The 25289-nt window shown below is 42.3% G+C and overlaps 1 protein-coding gene and 1 long non-coding RNA gene across 2 annotated transcripts in view; one reads left to right on the forward strand and one right to left on the reverse strand.

Annotated features, from left to right (window-relative positions):
* Positions 1–3320: 3320 nt before the first annotated feature.
* Positions 3321–25289, forward strand: part of frs2b (fibroblast growth factor receptor substrate 2b) — a 32330-nt gene continuing 10361 nt past the window's right edge. The window contains exons 1-2 of the mRNA XM_082159920.1: positions 3321–3653; positions 19643–19750. Of these exons, the coding sequence (XP_082016046.1) occupies positions 19720–19750 (31 nt within the window). The 5' untranslated portion in view covers positions 3321–3653; positions 19643–19719. The remainder of the gene's footprint in view (positions 3654–19642; positions 19751–25289) is intronic.
* On the reverse strand, positions 17333–19616 carry LOC309490708. The gene is made up of 2 exons (XR_014202815.1): positions 19536–19616; positions 17333–19503 (listed from the first exon to the last, which is right to left on the reverse strand). It is a non-coding gene; the product is annotated as an uncharacterized lncRNA (long non-coding RNA).

Consider the following 25289-nt stretch of genomic DNA (forward strand, 5'->3'; position numbering starts at 1 on the left):
GTGAATTTAATTTCATTTCATTTAATTGGCAGAGATGCCACATAAAAGACAAGACTTGATTGTAATCACATATATTTATTTCAATAATTCAAATATAAAAAATTTAAAAACCAATTAACTTTGTAATAAGAAATTAATAATTAAAAAGTAAATAAAACCAACGACAAACCCCCCCAGCAACAAGCAGATATGAACAGGAGTGAAGAGTGAGCACAGAGTGAGTGTGTGTGTGTGTGTGTGTGTGTGTGTGTGTGTGTGTGTGTGTGTGTGTGTGTGTGTGTGTGTGTGTGTGTGTGTGTGTGTGTGTGTCCGTGAACATGCTCATTCCACATTGCATTTGTACTATACCAGGCCTTTATTTATGTGTGAAAATTTGTATTGATTTTATTTCTCAATTTCTATCAAATGTGAACTAAATTAATAACTTTTTTACAACAAAAATTAACCATCATTTTGTTGCATTATTTTCCTGTTATCACTGAAAAGCTGCTTTGAAACAATATATATTGTAAAAAGCGCTATGTAAATAAAGGTGACCTGACTTGACTAAGGCTACATTGCTACCAGAGTCAGTTTTTAATAAAAGGTCATTAGCTACCCAAAAAATAGCTGATTCTGTGCTATGACCTGATCTAAAACCAGATTGAAATAAGCCTTAGGACTAAACTGTAAGCCACTTGTTTACCATGAAGACATCTGTGTCATTGAAGAGACTTGTGTGATGTTTAAAGAAAATAAAGAAATATCTATAAATATATGGACAGAATATTTTTTTATTGTGCATCATTTCCAGTAGCTGTAATTTTATCAAATTTTGCAAAAACAAAATATTACTCTGATTCTTGAGATAAGGAACAAAACATGTTTTAGAAGTTAGTTTTTATTATTTAATAATACAAATACTTATATAATAATACTTAATTTGTGTCAACTCCGTCAGACGCATTAAAAAGCATGCTATTTTATTTGATCCATCCAACAACAGTGTAAAGTCTTCAATTATGTAATAATGGTGTTTAGTAAAGGAGTTTAGTAAGTGAAAAATGATTTATTTATTTTTTGCTGGGTTAGGGTTATTATGAACAATCCAGTTCCTAAATTCCTTAATTCTCTACCCTCCTTTTTAATATTAAACATATACCTGTATAACCAATGTTCTTAGGTAAATCAGATATAATATCATATAGTTCAGTTGATATTTTAATATTTTAACAAAATAAATGGAAAGAAGAATAAAATGTTTCTTTCAAAATGAACAGAAACCTTCATCTGAGTAAAAACTGATGGAGTTGACAAAGGTCCACCTGAGGTTACAACAAGTGATTGACAAGACAACATATTAAGACAACTACAACAATCCTTCCAGTGTTATGTTGTTCTCCTTTTAGCTGTACAGCACGTCTCATTCTGGGTCTCCAGTAGCTCACAGAATACAAGAAGCTTATATGTTAGGTTGAGTGTAATGGTAAGCAGAATTATGTGCCGCCCTGTAGCAGCAACAGAAATGTTCCCAATGTGAATCCAAAGGATCTGTAGCCTGTCTTTAATCCGCATCAATTACGTTCATTTTATTTGTGCCGACCTGCATGACTTAAACAGAGGGAAATGCCGTTGGATATGTTCGCTCTCTATGAAGTCCATTATATCAGGGTTTGCTATTGCTGTGATCTCATGTCAGTGACAGGTTGTAAAAAATGTGTACAGATTAATTATTTATAATAAGAACTGCAAAAATAAGAATCATCAATTTTGAATTCATGGGGACAGTAGTAAAATAGTAAAGATGCTATGTACATAAGACAAATCAGGTCAAATGTAAAATCCTGAAACAACATATTTTAAGGTGAGATTACATTGTACTTACTCAAATAAGTACTGAGTAATATTAATTAACATGTATTGAGAGTTATATGTAGGCTACTATAGAGTTACGGTTGGGGTAGGGTAGGGTTTGGTTTAGTTTACTATTATTACTATGGTAAGTACATGTAGTAATGTGTAACTACGTCACCTTAAAATAAAGTGTTACAATTTTTTTTTTTTATAATTATATATATATATATATATATATAAAATATCACTATAAAGAGTTTTGTGAGCACTTGTCAACTCAGCTTACAACTCTGTCAGACATAAAACCTGATGGTTTGACGTCTGATGGAGTCGACAAAACTGTTTATATTTATAACTGTAAATATTTTTCCACCTTAACCACATGTTATGCAGTGGAGCATTTTTTTTCTCTTAGCTGTAGCCGCCTAATAAAATCATAAAAAATGCCAAGATTTATCCCACAACTATTTACAGAAACTATTACACCAGGATGGTGGAGTTGACATGTTAAAGCTGTGACTGCAGAGACTTCAACATTGTTTGTATAAAATAAAATAAAGATACAACTTTCAGGACTATGAGTCCTACTGTGAGATTAGGAAAGAGATCCTCAGAGTTTAAGATGACCATGACATTGCCTGATTTATTCAGAATTATAAAAGATCAACGGAGTTGACGCAAAGTGAGGACACAACTTTGATAGGCTTTTTTTTTTGTAATGAAAAAATATAATTCTATTGTTTGATACATTACAGATGTGTGCCTTTCAATTTAAATGTATATTTTTTAATTTGTTGCATTTTTAAACACTTCGTTTGGCAGTATTTACAAGCATAAAGAATGCATTTAAAATAATACTAAAGCAATTATTTAAAAATAAAAGCAATGAATGTCCTGAGTATCCAGATTTCCTTTAAATGTAACTTTTTAAGTATTTTTATTTTCACGAATCTCTTTATTTTTAACATAAAGAGGGCTTTTGTGTGTAGGACATGTTTTGTCCCTCATCTCAAGAATCAGTGATTACCTTAATTGTGAGCGTTTAGGATACACAAAATTCTACAAAGACAAATGAGCCATATGATTTTTTTTGTTTACCAGAGAATGTTATCGAGATACAGCCTTTCGGCCTATAGAACTTTAATGGTGTAAATGACATTTGTTGTTTCAAGAAAAATAAAATAAAATGTCCCAGTAATGTATGTACAGTTAATCCACTGTTGGACATTAGCCTATTTAAATTAAACTAGTGGAGATTAATAAAGTGTTTTAATTGAATTTATTGAGTCCACAAGGCCAAAACTGTCCATCGTTCAAGAAACATCAAATAATGCTAGGTGTAGCACTCTGTATCGGAGACCTGATTATGTACTGTAAACTGTTGTTGTCACGGCACTTCAGACCACCCATTCTGCGCTGAGTGAGCCTCCAACACTCGCCCAACGTAACCCACGTAAAATGACCTACACCCGCGCATGCGCAGTGTCCCCAGCTAAATGCTAATGCTAGCACACACTATTTTGCAGCGGCCCCAGATAGCAAAAAAATTAACCAACAATTAACCCTTACTCCGATTTTACTCTTTAATGCGAACTTTAACTTTACATCATCATACGCTACGACGGGCCGTTAAACGTGCTTTATATAGTTAACGTGTGGTTATTGAGTGAAAAGAGGGGACATTATTTTGGCGCTCGGGCGGACTTGTGCTAGTTTGGCTAATGATTCTTACTCTTCATAAAGTTAACATATGAACCTGTGATAATATGTGGAATATTAATCGATGAAAAGTACCCATCCTGATTGATCACAAGCTTATCGTAAGTATTTTCCCCATCTATTTAATAGAATATGTTTATCTAGCTAATCTTATCTGATGAATATGTTAGCTGGGCTACGTTAATCCACTGGAATTCATGCATTAAATTAATATGTGAAAGAAATACACAACAAAAATGTGCCAGTACAAACTTTATTTGGTTTATTGTGATTTGATCAGGTAACAATAATTTGTATTTTATTCTATTTTCACTTTGAGTCTTGTCAGTTGATAAATGTTCAGATATTTCGTGATGAGTTTAAATGTGAGTTACACATTTGAATTGAACCCTGCATTGAAACTAACTATACCTGCTAATTGTAAACGGTGTGCTGCTTATTAATATGAGTATGTGTATTTACTGCCTATATTTTTTTATATTGTATTTTTATATATTTTATATAAAATTAATATATGTAAATTAAAACCTCAGACCGCCTAATAAAATTGATGTGGTGCGACCAAAGAAAAACAAACAAACAAACAGGACAATATGTCATGATAGAGAGCCCCTGTAGACCCTCATGTCTGTGTGTCAGGGTCAATAAGATATCAGATAATGAACTAACCTCAGGCAAGGTTAGTTCAGTTTGCAACGTAACGTGGTGTGACTCCTCAAAAATTGGTTAATTATATATTAAAAAAAATATATATATATATATTTAAACCCTTTAGTTTGGAAAAAAAATGGTGAAGATATGTGCATTTATGTGTGTGTAAGGTTTAAGGAAAATTTCTTATTTTTTACTTGGTTACAACTATGGCTACGTCTACAATAATCCGGATACATCTGAAAACGGCAGGATCATTTTATTTAACAAAATAACTCACAAAGAACTCATTCACTGATGTGTCCAGGTCTCACTTAGTCACCATTTATATGTTTGTTCTAAAACGATACTGCTCATGTTTTGCCGCAGGAGAGCAAATGCGAGTACATTTTCTGTCATCTTTGCAGGACTGTTATATGAAGAGTGTACAAAGTAACATATTTTAGCAACTGTGTGAATGTGAATAGCACATAACAGGCACAATACCGGTATAAACATGAATATATGTCCGTACAATATGCGTCTCATGACTAAATATCCAGTTTGGAGAGCGTTTTCAAAAAGCTTCGTTTCGTTCTTGAAAATGCTATTTCAGTGTAGACGGAAGGCCAAAATGCAGAGAAAAAGATGCGTTTTCAAACGAAAATGTATTAGGGTATGTTTACATGAAAAGGATGTACTAAAAACAGAAGACAACGTTGTCAAAACGATCCCCGTTCACAAGGATCTGAAAAAATGATTAAAAAGGCTGCATAATGCATGCCAGGCCAGTAGTTGGCGTTGTCACTTTCTCAAGAAACTCCCCGCGAACACAGAATAGGCATGTGCATGACGCCACCGTTTTCACATCACGTTGTTATTTGTTTACATGGAGAAGGTAAAGGCACCGTTTTCAAAAGTTTGCACTTTGAAACCTGTTTTCAAAAACGTACTCGGTTACTGACGTAACCTCGGTTCTCTCTAGAAGAGGGAACGAGTACTGCGTAAGATATCTTACGCTAGGGGAAAATCCTTTTTCCGCTAGATATTGAAGCCAAAAATTATCCTTAATTTTGTAATAATGCAAAACGCGTTGCGGCAGCATGCAGACATAGGCGAGACAGCTCGCGCGCCTATTGGCTGCTCTGCGGCAACTGCAGCAGCCTATCGAGCGAGGCCTGGCGTGACGCCAGACCCAATCAGGGCACTTCGCGCCCGCTGCGTCACGTCCCGCCGAAATGGGCGTGGTCTAGGCCTATAAATACCGCTCGCAGGCAGCTATTATCTGGTTTTTCATCATCGAAGCAACCAGAGCGTGTGCATGCACGGCAAGATACGCAGTACTCGTTCCCTCTTCTAGAGAGAACCGAGGTTACGTTAGTAACCGAGTACGTTCTCTTACGAGAGGTCTCTCGTACTGCGTAAGATATCTTACGCTAGGGGACCCAATGCAAAACGCCGTGCATGCTGAGATCTGACACCAAAGACCCAAGGGCGAAAGCCCGGGGTACATATAGTGCACTATCACTCAGGGAACTCACAGGGAGTCCGGGAAGAGGGAGGGGCGAAGCCGCACTCTTCCACATATGGCAGCGTCGCTGAGACGCGAATTTCATCATACAGACAGGGCGGGGTACGGCCTGAACTGATGGGGGAATGTGGGTCTTACACAGTTTGCCCAGGCACATCTCGTGCTGCTACTTTTTTACTGTCGAACATTGAGCTGTGCTCAGTAGACGCAGCATTCTGAGCTGATCGCATCAGGTCAGACAATACTGGTAAACTTAGACCGACAGCAGCCTGGCCTGCAGGGCGGGAACCTCTAGGTTATAAAACCTTATAAATGTAGACGGGGAGGCCCAGCCTGCCGCCATACAAATATCTTGCAAGGCAATCCCACTTGACCAGGCCCACGAAGAGGCCGTGCCTCTCGTGGAGTGCGCTCTGACACCCAACGGGCACTGAATGCCCTTGGAGGCGTATGCCAGCGCTATAGCATCAACTATCCATCTGGATAGGCTCTGTTTCGACGCGGCTAGTCCCTTAGAACGTCCGCTAAACGAAACAAAGAGCTGCTCCGTCTGTCTGAAACCAGACGAGCGAGACACATAAGCTCGTAATGCCCTGACTGGGCAAAGGAGGCTCGCGTCTCTTTCCTCATCAGGGACCGGTAGGGCTGACAGGGAGATAACCTGCGCCCTAAACGGTGTGTTGAGGGATTTCGGAACATAACCGTGCTTAGGTTTGAGTATAACTTTTGAGTCATTAGGCCCAAACTCCATGCACGCCGCGCTCACAGAGAGCGCGTGCAGATCCCCTATGCGCTTCACCGAAGCGAGAGCCAGCAAAAACACCGCCTTGAAAGACAGGTGTTTCAAATCGATTGACTGTAAAGGCTCAAATGGCGCACCTTTCATGGCTTCCAGAACCGTAGAAAGGTCCCATACGGGGACTGAGGGAGGTCTGGGAGGATTCAGTCTCTTAGCCCCTCTAAGGAAGCGGATGACTAAATCGTTCCTTCCTATTGACTGACCAAGCGTTGTTTCTGAGAACGCTGCTATAGCCGCCACATAAACTTTGAGCGTGGAGGGGGCCCTGCCCCCATCCAACAGCTCTTGTAGGAAGGAAAGCACCTCCGCCACACCACAGTCTGTGGGTGACACACCACGGGCTGTGCACCAGCCCGAAAACACTGACCATTTCGAGGAATAGAGTCGTCTCGTAGACGGAGCTCTAGCCTGCGTGATCGTGTTTAATACTCCTTCAGGGAGTCCAACATGTACCCGTTGATGGCCCAGACATGAAGGGACCATAGTTCCGGGTGAGGATGCCAGATCGAACCGTGGGCCTGTGAGAGGAGGTCTCTCCTCACTGGTACTGGCCACGGGGCAGTACTCGCTAACTGCATCACGACTGGGAACCAAGGTTGGTTTTTCCAGAACGGTGCCACCAGCAGTACTGAGCATCCTTCTTCCCTGATCCGTTCTATCACCTGAGGCAGGAGAGAGACGGGGGGAAAAGCATAGAGCGGGCGGCGGGGCCACGCATGGGCCAGCGCGCTCCTGCTCTTGGAGAAAAATTCCTGACAGTGAGCGTTTTCTTGAGACGCAAACAGGTCTACTTCCGCTCTGCCGAATTTCTTCCACAGCAGTTGGACTGTCTGTGGGTGTAGAGACCACTCGCCTGCCGGAACATTGTTCCTGGACAGTCTGTCCGGTCCTATATTCAGGAGCCCTGGCACGTGCGCTGCTCTGAGCGAGCGCAGGTTGCACTGAGCCCATACCAGGAGGCGTTCTGCCAGCCTGTACAGGTTCTTGGACCTGAGGCCGCCCTGGCGATTTATGTAGGACACCACAGACATGTTGTCCGAACGGACCAAGACGTGGCGTCCTTTTATCTGGGGACAAAAACGCGTCAGCGCGTTGTCTACTGCCAGCATTTCGAGGCAGTTTATGTGCATGAGCTTCTCCCGTTCCGACCACTGGCCGAAGAACGGTCTGCCCTCGAGCAGCGCTCCCCATCCCGAGGTGGACGCGTCCGTGGACACCACTTTCACCCTCGAGGAAGTCCCCAGGCTTACACCTGATTGGTACCAGTCGTTCGCTCTCCAAGGTTTCAGAGCTGTGACGCACTTCTGATTGACCCTGAGGCGAAGCGAACCGGATGCCCACGCTCTGCGTGGGACTCGCGCTTTCAGCCAAAACTGCAGCGGGCGCATGCGGAGCAGGCCCAGCTGGAGCACTGACGATGCTGAGGCCATGAGACCTAGCATCTTCTGAAATTTCTTGAGCGGGACAGACGCGCCGCAGCGAAACGCGTTCGCTGTGCGTTGAATGTCTACCGCGCGCTGTGGCGATAGTCGCGCTATCATGGACAGCGAGTCCAATTCTGTGCCCAGGAAAGATATCTTCTGACTGGGTAACAGAGAGCTCTTCGCCCAACTGACACTGAGACCCAAATCCTCGAGGTGATCGAGTAAAATGGTCGTGTGTTCTATGAGCACTGCGCGAGATTGCGCTAGAATCAGCCAATCGTCCAAATAGTTCAGCACTCGCATGCCTCTCATTCTGAGGGGTGCGAGCGCCGCGTCCATGCACTTCGTAAATGTACGGGGTGCCAGGGACAAACCGAATGGCAGGACTGTGTACTGATATGCCTGGCCCTCGAAGGCGAATCTCAAATATCGCCTGTGACGTGACGCTATCTGTATTTGAAAATACGCGTCTTTCAGATCTATTGACACAAACCAATCTCCTTGGCGAATCTGCACAAGGATTTGTCTGGTCGTGAGCATCCTGAACTGTCGCTTCACAAGCACTTTGTTCAGTTGCCTTAGATCTAGTATGGGTCTGAGACCCCCGTCTTTTTTCGGTACCAGGAAGTATCTGCTGTATAGCCCTCCTTCGCTCTGAACTTGAGAGAGAGGCTCTATGGCCCCTTTGCTCAATAGTTTCGCCACTTCGGCTCGAAGTAAATGTGCTACTTCTGTTTTTACCGTGGTCTCGACGCGCGCCACATAGCAGCGAGGGCGTCGGCGAAACTGCAGCGAATAGCCTCTTTTTATAATGTTCAGCACCCACTTCGAAACCCCGGGCAGCTTTGCCCATGCGTCTGCATGGATAGCTAGGGGTTGAATACGAAGCGCGCTCCGCTCGCTCAGCGATGGAGAAGCTTCGGCGTGCTGCAACACAAGCATCGCGCTCGTGACATTTGAGGCATGGGGCGCGCTGATAACAGCGGGCAGATTGCCCGCGCTCGACTCCTCTGCGGTGGTCAGCCGCGAGGGGGAGGGCTGGGCGGTTCCCGTGGGAACTGTCATGTCTATGTGTGGATGTGGGCGCGGGACAGCGGGCACATTTATCACACCGAAAGCATCGTTCGCTTGCGTGAAGCGAGTGCACGTTGGTTTCGTTTTTACAGAAACCGTGAGACATGCATAACGCGGTGTTAGTGGGCACTGGGTAGTGGGCACATTCACCATGTTTGAAGCGCAACAGATCTGAGTCGGTTTTATGTGCGCAAGCCCTGTGTGACAGGCTGTGCTTGTGTGTAGGGATGGGCAGTGGGCATTCTTACTACACATGAAACACCATCGGCCGTGGCCGGGACACCAGAAAATACACTCTTTTGGGGATTTATCTGGGTAGCCGTGAAAACGGCATTTGTGTGCAGGCAAGCGGGTGACAGAACCGACTTGTTGGCTGCAGAAAACACTGGAACAGTCACATTTGCTGGAACTGGACGAGCGAATAGCTTTGGTGTGAGTCTGGCCGCAGCGGGACTTAAACACCGTCGTTTTCCTAGCTGTGCTAGGACGACTTCGGGGCCTCGGGCTTCACCGTAATCCTAGGTCGCGAGTAGTGTTGTCAAAAGACCCGGTACTTCGGTACCAAGTCGGTACTCATTTTTTTTAAACGTCACGGTACCAGGTTTTCTCAAACCCGGTACTTAATGCGCGTGCATGCCCGAAGCGCGTGCAGTTGCGTCCTCTTCATAAAAGCGCTGATGGCGATCGGCGGTGCTGCTGCTGATGTGGTGCTGATGTTTTTGCGCGTGCAGATACGTTATTTCAAATGGCGCGCGGCAAGCGCGCTCATAATAGAAGCGGCGCGCTCGCTTTTCCATGTGCGTTCATGGATGCATAGCAACGACAGACGCCACGGGAGTACAAACGCTTGTGCGAACTGCGCTCTCCATGACGACGAGGAAGTGTGACATAGGCCTATTAATTGATTTCTAACCCTTGCATTAGCTTTACTACTAGATATATTTATGGAGATGAGAAATAAAAAGCCGTCATTAATATCAGTCCGTCATAAAAGCAGTTCTAGTCTTATTCTTGGCTGGATAACTCTTAGCAGGTTTAAAAAGCCCTTTTAGAGTTAAATATGAATACAGTTTTGGATTAAATAAAAGTATAGTCAAGTCAAATAAAACATTTTATCTCCTGTATAGTTTGGTAATGCTACAATAAGATACCCTTCATTAACATCACTTAATGCATTATCTAACATAACACATTGAGTGAACAATATATTTTTACAACATTAATTAATGTTTGTGAATGTTATTTAATACAAAACACTTGATTGGTCATGTTTGTTCACTTCATTCATTGTGCATTAAATAATGTTAACAGAAATAATGTTAACTTTTGATTTTAAAAATGTATTTTTAAATTAACCCCTAAAGGAGAATAATTGCGACAGTATATCTATTGTTTTTTTTGTTAGGTCATTTTATCTAATGTTATCTAACAAATGGAATCTTATTGTAAAGTGTTTTTAATACTACAGTTTCCATCTTTGTGATATACACTTTAATATTATGTAAATTTAATCTAAATTAAGCTTTGGTACCGAAATTGGTACCGAGAACCGTGGATTTTCACTGGTATCGGTACCGAATACTGAAATTTTGGTACCGTGACAACACTAGTCGCGAGCCACGTACAGCGGGGCGGCGACCGGATGAGCGGGAGCGCGGTCTTGCGCTTCGGGCCTGGCGGCGCTGTGAAGTGGAGGCAGTGGACGGTGGCTGTGGCTGTGAGCTCTGAGCAGACGGTTTCGCACGGCCTGCTGCAGAGCTGGAGCGCTTCGGGAGGAAGTGCTTCATAGCCTGTGACGCTTTCTGTACCTCTGCGAATCTCTCCGCGAAATCCTTGACGGAGGATCCAAAGAGGCCTGTGGCGGAAAGCGGGGCGTCGAGGAACGCGGTGCGCTCAGACTCGGCCATTTCCGAGAGCGTCAGCCAAAGATGTCTCTCAGTCACGGTGAGAGAGGCCATATTCCGTCCAATGGCTTGCGCTGCAGACTTAGTAGCACGGAGAGCGAGGTCCGTGGCACTCCTTAAGTCCGGCACGCAGATCGCGTCAGGTCCTTCCTCATCCAGCTTACGGAGGAGATCGGCCTGGAAGATCTGAAGCGTTGCCATGGTGTGCAGCGCTGACGCAGCTTGCCCGGCGGCGGAGAAAGCGCGGCGGAGCAGGCTTGACGTCGTGCGGCAAGCTTTAGAGGGTAGGGCCGACTTAGCACACCGTCCAGCAGAGGGCGGGCATAAGTGGGCCGCTATCGCCTCTTCGACCGGCGGCAGCGAAAGGTATCCTTTGTTCTTGGCATCGTCAACAGCGGAGAATGCCAAAGAAACAGCAGGACGCACTCTAGCCGAATAGGGGGCGTTCCAGGACTTGGCGACTTCTTCGTGTAACTCAGGAAGAAAAGGCGCCGGTCTGGACGCAGGCGAAGCGCGCTCCCCAGGCAGGAAAAATCCATCCAGCCGGTTGTGAGCGGGCTGCTCAGGCGAAGACCACTCGAGGCCGAGGCTCGCCGCGGCCTGTGCGAGTACTCGCATGAGCTCCGTCTCGATGGACGCTCTCTTGCCTGACGACGTGCGGGCAGGGGGCGCGGGGTCCTCAGAGCCCGCCCAATCCTCACTGCCTGACGCCAGGATAGAACAGGAATCATCCTCTCCCAGCAGGGCTTCCTCATCCACGATGTCAACGGAAGCGGCGGCAGACGGCGGCCGCTGTCAGTCAGGAAGCGAGGCTGACGAAGCCGGGGAAGCAAGCGGGCGAACCGGCGAGCTTTGGCGGCTGAGGGAGGGTTCCGGGGCCCGCTGGGCACGGCGCTTTTTACGGCGCGACGCCGCGGCGGGTGGGGGAGCAGTCTCGGTGAAGAAGGCTAGGCGAGTCCTCAGAGTCGCCATTGCCATCAGCTCGCAGTGAGGGCAGCCGCCGTCAGCGAGCGCGAGAACTGCATGTTCCTCACCCAGGCAGGAAACGCAAACCACGTGGCGGTCCCCGTCGCTGAGTGTGGCTCTGCACGAGCCGCAGGAAGGCATCTTTAAAAAGACGCTAGCTCTTTTAGAATGTGTGTCGCGGCGGCGACACACACACACAAAAGTACAGTGTAATAAGGAAAGGATATAAGCGCCGGAAAGCGCAGCAGGAAGGCAGGAAGGCGGCGCGGCCAGCGACTTCAGTGACTCGTCCCGCTGAAGGTGCTCTCTCTCAGACGGCGCGGCTTCTTCTCCGGCTCCAGCGATGCGTGTGCTTCGCTTGAAGGATGAAAAATCAGATAATAGCTGCCTGCGAGCGGTATTTATAGGCCTAGACCACGCCCATTTCGGCGGGACGTGACGCAGCGGGCGCGAAGTGCCCTGATTGGGTCTGGCGTCACGCCAGGCCTCGCTCGATAGGCTGCTGCAGTTGCCGCAGAGCAGCCAATAGGCGCGCGAGCTGTCTCGCCTATGTCTGCATGCTGCCGCAACGCGTTTTGCATTATTACAAAATTAAGGATAATTTTTGGCTTCAATATCTCGCGGAAAAAGGATTTTCCCCTACGTAAGATATCTTACGCAGTACGAGAGACCTCTCGTAAGAGAACTTGTGTTTGTCACCGTTGTCATGTAAATAAATGGCCTAAACCAGGGTCCGAAATTAACTTTTTGGCTCACCTGCCACGGGGACTGGTAGATGAAAAAATCCACCAGCCAAGCATATTTTTTACCGGCCAAAATAATAAACAGCCTTTTTTTTTTGTCACATATACATTAATTTCAGTACTTTTAATTGAGATAATAAGGTAGGCCTATTATGTTGAATTACAAACATAAAAAATTGTCCAGAGCAAAATTTGAAATGTATAATAAAAAAAGAATCTATAGGCCTATATATATATTGATCAAAATGTGAGAAATATATGAAATATTATCATTGGGGTGAAATAAAAAATGTTTTTGTCAGTTTTGTTACCTGACTCATGTGGAAGGGAAGGAAGAACGTACTCGGTTACTTATAACCTCGGTTCCCTGAGAGATAAGGGAACGAGTATTGCGTTGCAAACGCTATGAGAAAACTCCTTTTCTCGAGAAAAGAACGATCATGGTGTGTAAAACAGAAGCAGCCTGGCCAGCGGCGGACTTGCACGGTCCGCGAGTGCTGAAGACGTTTTGCACGGCTTTGATGGGTGCCAGGAGAACACAAATGGGCGGCGACCGCTTCTTCCAGTGGCGGGAGCTTTTCCCTCAGCGCCGTCAACAGATAGAGCGTTAACTGTACGTACACACCGCCGTCGACTTGAGCTGCAAAGAAGCTCTGGCCGCCCTGTCAAGGACACTTGTCAAAAAGTACGGGGAAGCTTGACGCTTGGCCGCTCTGAATAGTGAGTGCGCGCGCGCGGCCGGGGCCCATAATCTTTCTTTAAAACGGTACAGTGTAGTGTTTGTTGCATTGTTAAAATGAAAATACACCCTAGTTTATTCTAGCATTTTTTTATATTAATTTAAATGAATCTATCTTGTCAAGTCAAGTCTCAAATCCTACCTAGGGTTTTGTTTATTTTCTTCTAATAGGGTTTAAAAATAAGTTACACTCCATTTTTCTGGCTGCTCTCTTAAGGGCCCGAGTGTGCTTGTTGTACTACGGCGTTGGACTATTTTCTTTAATCTTCTTTAAGCGCAAAGGAGCAACTGTGTTTAAAGTGTTGGAAAAGAGAGAGTTAAAAGTGTCTCAATATCGAGTTCTTCTAAGCTATCTGGGATGCTGAGGAGATGAAACTGATCAGGAATGTTATTAATAAAGCAATCTTTAGTGACAGAAGTGATAACATATTTGTAACATATTTGTAACACGGAGTCGGCTTTGCAGCCTTGGCTAAATGAAGTTTACACAAAACTAGATAATGATCTGGGATGTCATCGCTCTGCTGCAGAATTTCAACGGCATTAACATTGATTCCATATGACAATATTAGATATAGACTATGATTATGACAATGAGTTGGTCCTGACACGTGTTGTCTAACTCCAATAGAGTTCAGAATGTCTCTAAATGCCATTCCCAATGCATCTTTTTCGTTATCTATATGTATATTAAAATCACAAAAAATTAGGACTTTATCTGCAGCCAGTACTAACTCAGATAGAAAATCAGCAAATTCTTTGATAAAGTCTGTATGGTGCCCTGGTGGCCTGTATACAGTAGCCAGCACAAATCTCAAACGTGATTTATCATTTACATTAGATAGTGTTACATTAAGCACCAGCACTTCAACAGAATTATATTTGAAACTAGACTTCTCAGTAATTCTGAAGATATTGCTATAAATTACAGCAACACCTCCCCCTTTGCCTTTCCAGACATATTTATTGAACATCAATTACATTTTTAGCCTTAAATGGGTTTGAGAGGTTTTTTTGTATTTCCTAATTTGGGGAACAGACACAGTCTCTATATGATGATATCTAGGTGAAAGAGTCTCTATGTGATGGGATTTATCTGACCTTGGTGACGTGAGACAGCTGGCAGACGGTCGGTTTAGCAAGTCTGTCTGCTTCCTGACCTGAGCCCCAGTTTGTCAGGTTTGAGCTCTAAGACTATGTGCCATATTACTATAGAGAAGAGCAGCACCATCCCAGGAGGGATGAATACAATCTCTTTTCAACAGGTCAGGTCTGCCCCAAAAACTTTTCCAATTGTCTATGAATTCTATATTTTTTTGTGGAAACCACTTAGACAGCCAGCCATTGAGTGAGGACAGTCTACTAACTATCTCATCACTCCGGCGAACAGGAAGGGGGCCAGAGCAAATTACAGTGCCTGACATCGTACTTGCAAGTTCACACACCTCTTTAACGTTAATTTTAGTGATCTCCGACTGGCGAAGTCGAACATCATCAGTGCCGACGTGAATAATAATCTTAGAGAATTTACGATTAGCATTAGCCAGCACTTTTACATTTTCTTTGATGTCAGGCGCTCTGGCTCCCGGCAAACATGTGACTATGGTGGCTGGTGTCTCTATTTTCACATTCCGTGTAATAGAATCACCAATAACTAGGGCACATTCAACAGAATTCTCAGTGGGTGTTTCACTAAGTGGGGAGAATCTATTTGTTATGGTGATCGGAACGGAAGAACGTTGTTTTGTACAGCAACTACAGCGTCTCACGGTCACCCAGTTGCCCTGCTGCACGGGCTCTACAGCCGGAACCCAACAATGAACGGGGCTCGCTAAGCTAGTCGCATCCAAAGCAGTATCTAAAGCCCTTGCATTCTTACTATCCACAATAAAATTTTGGATGCGTGTCTATAGTTCTGAAATCTTCCCCGCCAGCCTGACTATCTCCCTGCTTTTATCACTTGTAAAGCCCTCAGTACTGACAGAGAATGCTATGCTATACATGTGACATGAACTGCAAGTGACAATAACAGGAGAAGACATTACTCACCGTGTTTGTTGACTGATTCTACTTACCACAGTTGTTTGATAGAGTCGTAAAAAGCATGAGCGTGCACGAAAAAAAAAAAAAGGATGGCAAACACAGATGGCAGGTTAACAAGCAACCAAGATACTAGCGTGTTGTTCTAGCGATAATGATTTAGATAAAAGCTAGCTATGTCAGATTAATGTGATAGGCAATATGTAAGGGATAATGTACATCCAGCCGGTGGTTCTCTCAAAATAACCCCCGACAGGATGATGAGGTTCGCTTTGGGGTCTTAATCAGCCTGAAGGGGGTTATTTTGAGAGAACCACTGGCTGGATGTACATTATCCCACTTATTACACAGGTACTTGCCACATAAGTAAATAATTAGACACGAAATATTGATCTGAGTTGAAATATTTTATTAGGTCTTTAAACGCAAAGCTTCCGCGGAGAGCAATTGCTAGCGTTGCAAGTTCAAACTAGACGGACATTTAAGAGATACGTTATACAGTCATACCACCGAAGCTGCGTTTGCATGAAATAAGAGAGCGAGTCCACGATACTGGATGGCATAATTAAATAACTGTACACAAAATATTGATTCGACCGAGTTTTAATACTTTATAAGCTCACCAAATACAAAACGTCCACTAAGAAAAAACGCTCCTAGCAGGCGTAGCACTGCTGACTTCAATGACCCGGATGAGCTTGCGTTTCTGTTTTCAGCGGCTGTTATCTGGGAAAAACGTACTGCTTGATGGCGTGATTCACCAATCAGAATCAAGTATTCCACAGAGCTGTGTAATAATAGACTATATCTAATATATGTTGATGAGTAAGTTATATTTAGCAATATAAACAAAAAGGAATGATAGTAAATAGAGATTCAAAACAGAAAGCTATACGGAGCTTACAGACGCAAACCAGCAGCAAGGTGGACGGGAGCAATCGATCAGCAGCAAGGCAGACAGACATCTAAATTAATGACATTAGTTATGTCTATTTACTCTAAAATGTTTTGCTGTTTGTAATTGTGAAGGTTAAACAAGTATCTGTAAAATCAGTCTAAATTAGAATGCTGTGTTTTCCCTCAATTTCTAAAGTTTTAGGTCATAAAGATCAAAGGCGGCAAAAGATGTTTATTTTTCTATGTATTTTTTTAGAATGAGTTTTATATCATGGTATCAAATGCGTGCGTGTGAGAAGTGAATTGCTTTATGAAAATATGTCAGCAATGTTTCATTTTCCATACCATTTTTTTCTATTAAGAAAGCTCACCTCTACCTCCTGTCAGAGGCTTGTTCTCACAACTTAAAGGCTACATACACACTCAGCTAAAGTCAGTTGCCAGTTCACCTTTAGTGCTTAATCCTGTTCTGTACACACAGTTTAGTAATCTAAGGTAATCTATAAATATAACATTATAATTATTAATTATAAAAATTATTTGAAGAAATACTGCACGGTTACCTGACATCCAGGCAGGCTATTGCTATAAATCATTAGAAAGGTCTAAGGATTTATTATAAAATATTATATAAATAATTATAAAAATCTGAGACAAAATCTGAATAATTTCTTAATTATTGTCAGGAGGTATGCAAAATCAAGAATGACTCTCTCTTAAATATGAAATATGAGTCTCTTATGCATCCAATGTGGGGGGTAAAACCTGCACACTGGAGAAAAACATATGGATTTATACATTTCTTTGGAGAGAAGGATTACTTTTCCTATTTTTTACCCTAAATAGGATGGAGTGAGCATTACTAAGTGCTTTTCACACGTCTGTTTCTGGAAGCCAATACTGGAAGCCATTTATATGACAGGTCCACTTAATAGTTTTGCCCATGGCTCAGGCCACATCCACACGAAGCCAGAGCTTTCCATATCCGATTTTTTTTTTTTTTGTTCAAAAAAAAAATTCCGTAAACACGGCGTCGTCTCAAGAAATATCTGCGTACACACGAAACCACTGAAACCGACTCAAAACGATGTAGTATACATGCCAGACCAGTATGTGACGCTGTAATTCTGCCACAGACATACACTAAAAACGGAGAAGAAGACTTGGAGCTCGCGCATAAACCTTGCGCGCTGTATACAACAATAATATTAGGCACAGTAGCTTCTTTTTTTCTTTTTTAATCAAGAACTTTGTTGAACAATATGAAAAACCATAAATGTAGTTGCTGTGACTTAACGGTGTCTGACTAGTTGACACTTGGTGTGATGACATCATCGTTTCACAAAATATACGGATTGGCCGTACACACGAAAACGCAAGGGCGGCGTTTTCAGATTTATCCACCTTGGGACCCGGTTTCAAAAAATAGCGGTTTCAGTCTCCGAAAACGCCGGATCCGTGTGGACGAAACACCAATACGATAAAAAATGTATACGTATACAGCGAAACGCGTCTCCGTGTGGACGGGCCCTCAGTTTACTGTATTTACAAGGTATAATTCACCCAAAAATGTAAATTCAAAAACATCATTCAAATCACCATGTCACATTTAGTTTTAGAAGTATGATTATTCGAAGCATTATCGATGGTTTATTCTTATTTGTATAGAGCACTAATAGCGGGAGAGGCGGGACATAGCGAGCACCGTAAGAGTGCGCGATTTGTCTGTGTAAAGCCGGGGACACGCTTAGCCACTGTAAGGACGATTATGAATGTAATTTGATACTTATGACTGATCATGGCCAAACACCGAGTCAGAGACAGTTGCATACAGTCGGTGTTTAAAATCTGCTCCAGTCATTGGAAACAGAAAACGTAGAATTCAGCTAGTCGTTAATGCCGGGGACACACTTAACAACTAGCTGAAACATTCTAAGACTGAACTGAACACACTTACAGACTGTTTCCAAAGACTGGAGCAGATTTTAAACACCAACTGTGAACACCGACTGAATGCAACTGTCGCTGACTCTGCGCGTTTTGGCATGATCAGTCATAAGTATAAAATTACAATCATAATTGGCCTTACAGTCGTTAAGTGTGTCCCGCGAGTTTCAGTGACATTACTACATGAAACTACTTTATATAATGTTGAATATAATGTAGACTAATGCAATGGGGGAATATTTGTGGGTCCTAATTATAATTAAATAATAAAAAATTTAAAATTATAATGATAAAGTATTAATAATAAAAAACAATTCTTTATTTTGGCTTAAAATATAGCGATAGTATTGTATCATGAGTTCAGTATCGCATTTTGTATCGAATCGTGACATGAGTGTATCATTACACCCCAAGTAACTATATTGTATGTAATTTGCAGGATTCGTGCAACAGCTATCAATAAGCTGGGTATTGAAATCACTTTTGAATGCGTGTTCGCTATTTACTTTCAACTTGCGAATTTGTGATCACACATACTCTGTGTATAGGTAGAGGCAGTACTGACCGCACATTTTACAAGATATGATGTGTGTCAGTGATGCTCAGGATCTGTTGCGCACCACTTCATCCGACATGGTCCTGTCTGTCACCTCTTCTTACTATCTTCATGTAATAAGTGAAGTCTGATGTACTGTAATGTAACCGGCTGCCGCAGCAAACCTAACCATGTCCCTTTAGGGGCTCCGTAGAATGCTTTACTCAGTTTCCTTGCCTTTCCGAATTCAGATTTAGGCTTCTGGCACAACCCCGGTTACCACAGTGTCAATCATCACAATTTCGGGAGTGAGTCCTGTTCCATACACACACGGAACGATAATTTAGAGGATTCACGCCCGTATTCAAATGAGGTTGAGACTCAACAGTCTATATGTGGCCAAAGTGACTTTAAAATAAAGGATGTTTTGTAGATATTATATACAGCCAAACTTGACATCTGAAGGCTCACCTAATTTATAGTGAGTGGAGATGGAGATGCTAAATAGATTTAGTTAGTGTATTATTTATTTATATAATTATTTTATTAATGTGTTTGTGGGTACATTTTTTAAAGCAAATTCACACAACAATTTCCCAAAAAATTAAGTTGGTGGTTGGGAGCAGTTGGATTCAGAATGTTGGAAAACATAACTATCACTGTCACACTGACCCAACAAACACAAGCAGACTGAACACACTGACCCAACAAACACAAGCAGACTGAACACACTGACCCAACAAAACCAAACAACTGTGTTAGAGGAAGTTTGTTGTGGCAGTGTTAATTGGCCCCTATACAGTAAAGAGCGCTGTACATATGAAAATGTTTCTTATTTGATTTGTTTTTTCAACATTACAGAAGTGCTTCAGACGCAGCTGTCACATCTGAAAACCCTTTCTGCATTTAGAGAATGACTGTTTGCTTCGGGCTGGGGAATGAACCAGGAACCCTGGTGGCTGGATCTGGGTAAGAACTGTCATTTCACTCTTTTAAGGGGTCATACTTCATCATTTATAATCCATAATTTAAAGAAATTGGTCATTGTCTGCTCTGTTTTGCCCTTCTGTTTTAGAACACTTAGTTTTAGGGTCATATTTCCTTTAAATGCCCACTGCTATGCTTGCGTAACAGCTTGGGAAATATTAAACTAGCTTTAACAGATAAAGCAATATAATTATAATGGTTACTCATCCTTGTGTGGTCTGACATTACTGTTGGGTCCAATATACTGGTCACTATTATTGCAACTGTATGTGATTGATTACAGTACGATAACTGTCTCAGAAAATATCACGGTTTCACAGCATTACACGGTTATTATTATCATTCACAATAACCCTTAAATTAATGAAAACAGAAGGGCTTTTATACCGCTGCAAAAAACTTTTCCCCCATAAAATACAGTGGGGAGAACAAGTATTTGATACACTGCCGATTTTGCAGGTTTTCCTACTTACAAAGCATGTAGAGGTCTGTAATTTTTAACATAGGTACACTACAACTGTGAGAGACGGAATCTAAAACAAAAATCCAGAAAATCACATTGTATGATTTTTAAATAATTAATTAGCATTTTATTGCATGACATAAGTATTTGATCACTTACCAACCAGTAAGAATTCCAGCTCTCACAGACCTGTTAGTTTTTCCTCTTTATCCCTGATGTCCTTCGGACATCTTTAAGGGTTTTCTTCACCGCTTTTCTTTAAGGGCGCTTTCACACTAGCACTTTTGGTGCGCACCCGGGTTCGAATGACGTCAGAGTTCGGTTCGTTTGGATGATGTGAACGCTGTTTTCCGAACTCGGGTGCGCACCCGCGAACCGTACTCGAGTCCGCTTAAAAAGGTGGTCTGGGGTACGGTTCATGTGAACTCGGGTACGGTTCGCTGCTGATATGAACGCAATCGTACCAAATCACGGAAGTGAACCGCTATTGATGACGTATAATCTGGTGCGTGCCTGCGTGCGTGTGTGTTTAACAACTGTAAAAGGGTCTATATACACTTACCTTGACGAAAAGCGGGATTGAGGCACTGCAAGCAGAGAGATGATTTCTGCTTGCCTCCACAAAAATGGTCTTCGGCGGGCGGGCGGACATCCCGCTGTCTTTGGAACGGTTTTAATACTTTTGCGGCAGACAGACGCAAGTGTGTTTCTGTATCTTTTCTTTGAAAACAAAACCAAAGGTTCAAAAAAAGAAGAACAAATGTGAAGCGAGCAATTCTATCCATTTTGACACCTTTTCATAGCGGTTACCAAGCAACACGAGTACGCGCCAGCTGCAGCTTGAGGACGTAAGCGTACCGCGGTTCGGATGCAAATAATATAATGTGAACACAGTCCATCGGGGGCAGGGGGAGGGGGGAGCAATCGAACTCGGGTTCGGAACAGCCACTCGAACCAAGTGTGAAAGCACCCTAAGAAGCCCTCCTGTTCTCCACTCATTACCTGTATTAACTGCACCTGTTTGAACTCGTTACCTGTATAAAAGACACCTGTACACACACTCAATCAAACAGACTCCAACCTCTCCACAATGGCCAAGACCAGAGAGCTTTGTAAGGACATCAGGGATAAAATTGTAGACCTGCACAAGGCTGGGATGGGCTACAGGACAGTAGGCAAGCATCTTGGTGAGAAGGCAACAACTGTTGGCGCAATTATTAGAAAATGGAAGAAGTTCAAGATGACGATCAATCTCCCTCGGTCTGGGGCACCATGCAAGATCTCACCTCGTGGGGCATCAATGATCATGAGGAAGGTGAGGGATCAGCCCAGAACTACACGGCAGGACCTGGTCAATGACCTGAAGAGAGCTGGGACCACAGTCTCAAAGAAAACCATTAATAACAGAAACCAATAAAAACAGAAAACCGCTTTTAATCCTGCAGCGCACGCAAGGTCCCCGTGCTCAAGCCAGCGCATGTCCAGGCCCGTCCGAAGTTTGCCAGTGACCATCTGGATGATCCAGAGGAGGAATGGGAGAAGGTCATGTGGTCTGATGTGACAAAAATAGAGCTTTTTGGTCTAAACTCCACTCGCCGTGTTTGGAGGAAGAAGAAGGATGAGTACAACCCCAAGAACACCATCCCAACCGGATGCTTTTCTGCAAAGGGGACAGGACGACTGCACCGTATTGAGGGGAGGATGGATGGGGCCATGTATCGCGAGATCTTGGCCAACAACCTCCTTCCCTCAGTAAGAGCATTGAAGATGGGTCGTGGCTGGGTCTTCCAGCATGACAACGACCCGAAACACACAGCCAGGGCAACTAAGGATTGCCTCCGTAAGAAGCATCTTAAGGTCCTGGAGTGGCCTAGCCAGTCTCCAGACCTGAACCCAATAGAAATCTTTGGAGGGAGCTGAAAGTCTGTATTGCCCAGTGACAGCCCCGAAACCTGAAGGATCTGGAGAAGGTCTGTATGGAGGAGTGGGCCAAAATCTCTGCTGCAGTGTGTGCAAACCAGGTCAAGAACTACAGGAAACGCATGATCTCTGTAATTGCAAACAAAGGTTTCTGTACCAAATATTAAGTTCTGCTTTTCTGATGTATCAAATACTTATGTCATGCAATAAAATGCAAATTAATTACTTGAAAATCATATAATGTAATTTTCTGGATTTTTGTTCCGTCACTCACAGTTGAAGTTTACCTATGATAAAAATTACAGACTTCTACATGCTTTGTAAGTGGGAAAACCTGCAAAATTGGCAGTGTATCAAATACTTGTTCTCCCCACTGTATGTGGAAAACATGAAAATAATGATAAGAATGTATACACTTGCAAAATAAATGCAGTTTTCTGTGCCCTCGCTCACACACTCAGAGCAGTCTCTAACAGCTTGCAAGTACCGAATTGAGTTATTATAAAACGGATAGGTTAATTATAATTGGTTGAGCCACGTTCTAAGCCGTTGTAAATTAATCATAAGCATACACATCATGACATTTGTAAAGCAACCTTTCCGCTTCTGAAGAACTATACTGCTTGGTGGAAGAATTATATTTTTTATCAATAGCATTAGGCTATATTTTATTTTATGAAGGCTTGCCAGGTATGTGAAATAACCATTTTATAAAAGCAATAGGCTAAGCCCGTGAAGCCATGGTTTACAGTAGGGATGGGCATGATTAATCGACGATCGATAATTGATCGTTAAGAATTTCGTCGATCACGTTTATTTGTTATCGATTAAACTAATGCAGGTTGCGTTGCGTAGTGTGAGTCTTGAAGCAATGGAATTAATTTTAGCGCGGAGGTACCTGTGCATCCCGGCAACGTCAGTCCCCTCAGAGCGGGTGTTTTCGGCGGCTGGACTGGCTCACCAGGTTGCGGTCGCGTCTGATCCCAGATCATGTCAACATGCTTATCTTTCTCAACAGAAATCAGTAGACTGGTGCAGAAGTTCTATGGGAACTTCATGCGTTTTCTCAGATCGGATAGCTATCTGATTTATCAAAACGATTCCATCTACACCTGGTCACATAAATGTGTTTATCCGATCTTGAATTCCCGCGCTATATGCATATTTAAATTGTTGCACGTCATCGAAAGCAACTGATATGAGCTGCATTTTATTGATCATCAGCGAAAATTTCTAAATCAAAGACCGCAACAAGATATTGCGGCAACAGCCCTGGTAAGATCATTTCGGTTCTTTACTTTTAATGAAGATGATTGTGTGTTGATGAATGACTTTAACTTTGATTTGCGATAGTTTGCACGTTGGCTTGATGAATAGATGCTCATCTGTGGTGATGCGTGTAGAAGTAGCGTCGTCATATCTGGATATAACATTACATATAGCCTATAACACGCTCTCACACGTTTATTTCTTATCATTTTTGGGATAAGTCAAATTTGCATATGTGGTTTCAACAACCAGATGCATTTACTCTTGTCCAGTTTCGTCTGGAATGCGTCTCAGATCTCCTCCTGAAGTGGTTTGAGCGATCGGATTTAAATCCGTCTCGAATGCGTTTCGGAGGGCATTTAGATTTGGTCTTTTCACGACTGGATAGCTATCCGATCACAGAAAACGGATGAAGTGGCCATTGGTCTCTGTTTAAGAACGCCGGCTCGCAGCTGCAGGTTCCGCTGGTTTAGAGCACCGCAGGAATCTTCAAGTCTACCGAACGTCCAGTTTCTCTGCCACAAGTTGATCTTCTTGTAATAAAGATCTCATCGAGGACAAACAAACTGTATTTTTGTATTTGTATTCATTGCATTTTTAATTTATAAAAAGTTAAAGAAATAATGAATTTCAATATAAAAATATTAATGATTAATCGATAGTCGATCGTTAATTCTCCCGACGATCGACTAAGAAAATTTAATCGAATGCCCATCCCTAGTTTACAGTGAATTTAGAACACAGAGAAAATAATTCTCTGGTCTTGACTGAGTAACTTTTTCAACTTTAATTGTAAGGATTAATCTGTATTTATTTATAGAGTATTCCAGTGTTATTTTATATTTGATTTCTTTATTCATTTTCTGTAGTATTTCTGTACCTGAAAAACTTATAGCACTATTTATTTCATTTGTTTCTTTATTCTCTTGTATTTATATGTGCTATTGTTTGTAATTAGTTCATATTTTATTGCTCATCGTTTACTTTTATTTTATTTTTTATAAATTCAATTCACAGTTTGAAATCAAGCTTTCTTGTACTTTGTGTAAGCTAAAATTACTTCATGCCATCATCTAGAGTTTGTGCGCTTTTACATTTTTGTATATTCCTAACAATATAAATATGAATCAACACATACAGTGAGGAAAATAAGTATTTGAACACCCTGCTATTTTGCAAGTTCTCCCACTTGGAAATCATGGAGGGGTCTGAAATTGTCATCGTAGGTGCATGTCCACTGTGAGAGACATAATCTAGTGATATAAAACGCACTGGTCTGTTAAATTAAGCAATACTTTTAAGGTAGTCTAATATTTTTCTGACTAACAAATTACTGACACAGTAGGCCTAGATTTAGATAAAGAAAAACGAAATTTAAATTTAAATAAAGAATTTAATTTTGTATTTAAAACGAAATTTAAAATAAAGGAAAAAAAAAGAAATTTAAATAAAGAAAAACTAAATTTAAATAAAGAAAAAAGAAATTTAAATAAAGGAAAAAACTAAATTTAAATAAAGAAAAAAGAAAAAAAAAAAAAGAAAAAAAAAAGAAATTAATTTAAATTAAAAACGAGATTAATTTAGATTGATAATAACGGGTAAAAAGGCTAATACATTTTGTTTATAATATTCTATTTTCCACAATGTCAAAGCAACGCAGCTTAACCCAAAACGCAAGCTCAGGCATGCACTTCGGCATGCACTTTTTTGCACACCTGGGATCCCCCGCGAAATGGTTCTCATTCGCGCTTGAATAAAGCCGGCGACACACTGGCTGCGTGGCGTGAGCGTCTCAGCTGCGTGGCGTGTCCGTTTTCGACTCCCATGTTAACAGGTTGGAGTTTGCACACTGCCTGCGTGAGACACGCG

Source organism: Leuciscus leuciscus (genome assembly GCF_965113295.1).
Source record: "Leuciscus leuciscus genome assembly, chromosome: 25".
Taxonomy (NCBI): domain Eukaryota; kingdom Metazoa; phylum Chordata; class Actinopteri; order Cypriniformes; family Leuciscidae; genus Leuciscus; species Leuciscus leuciscus.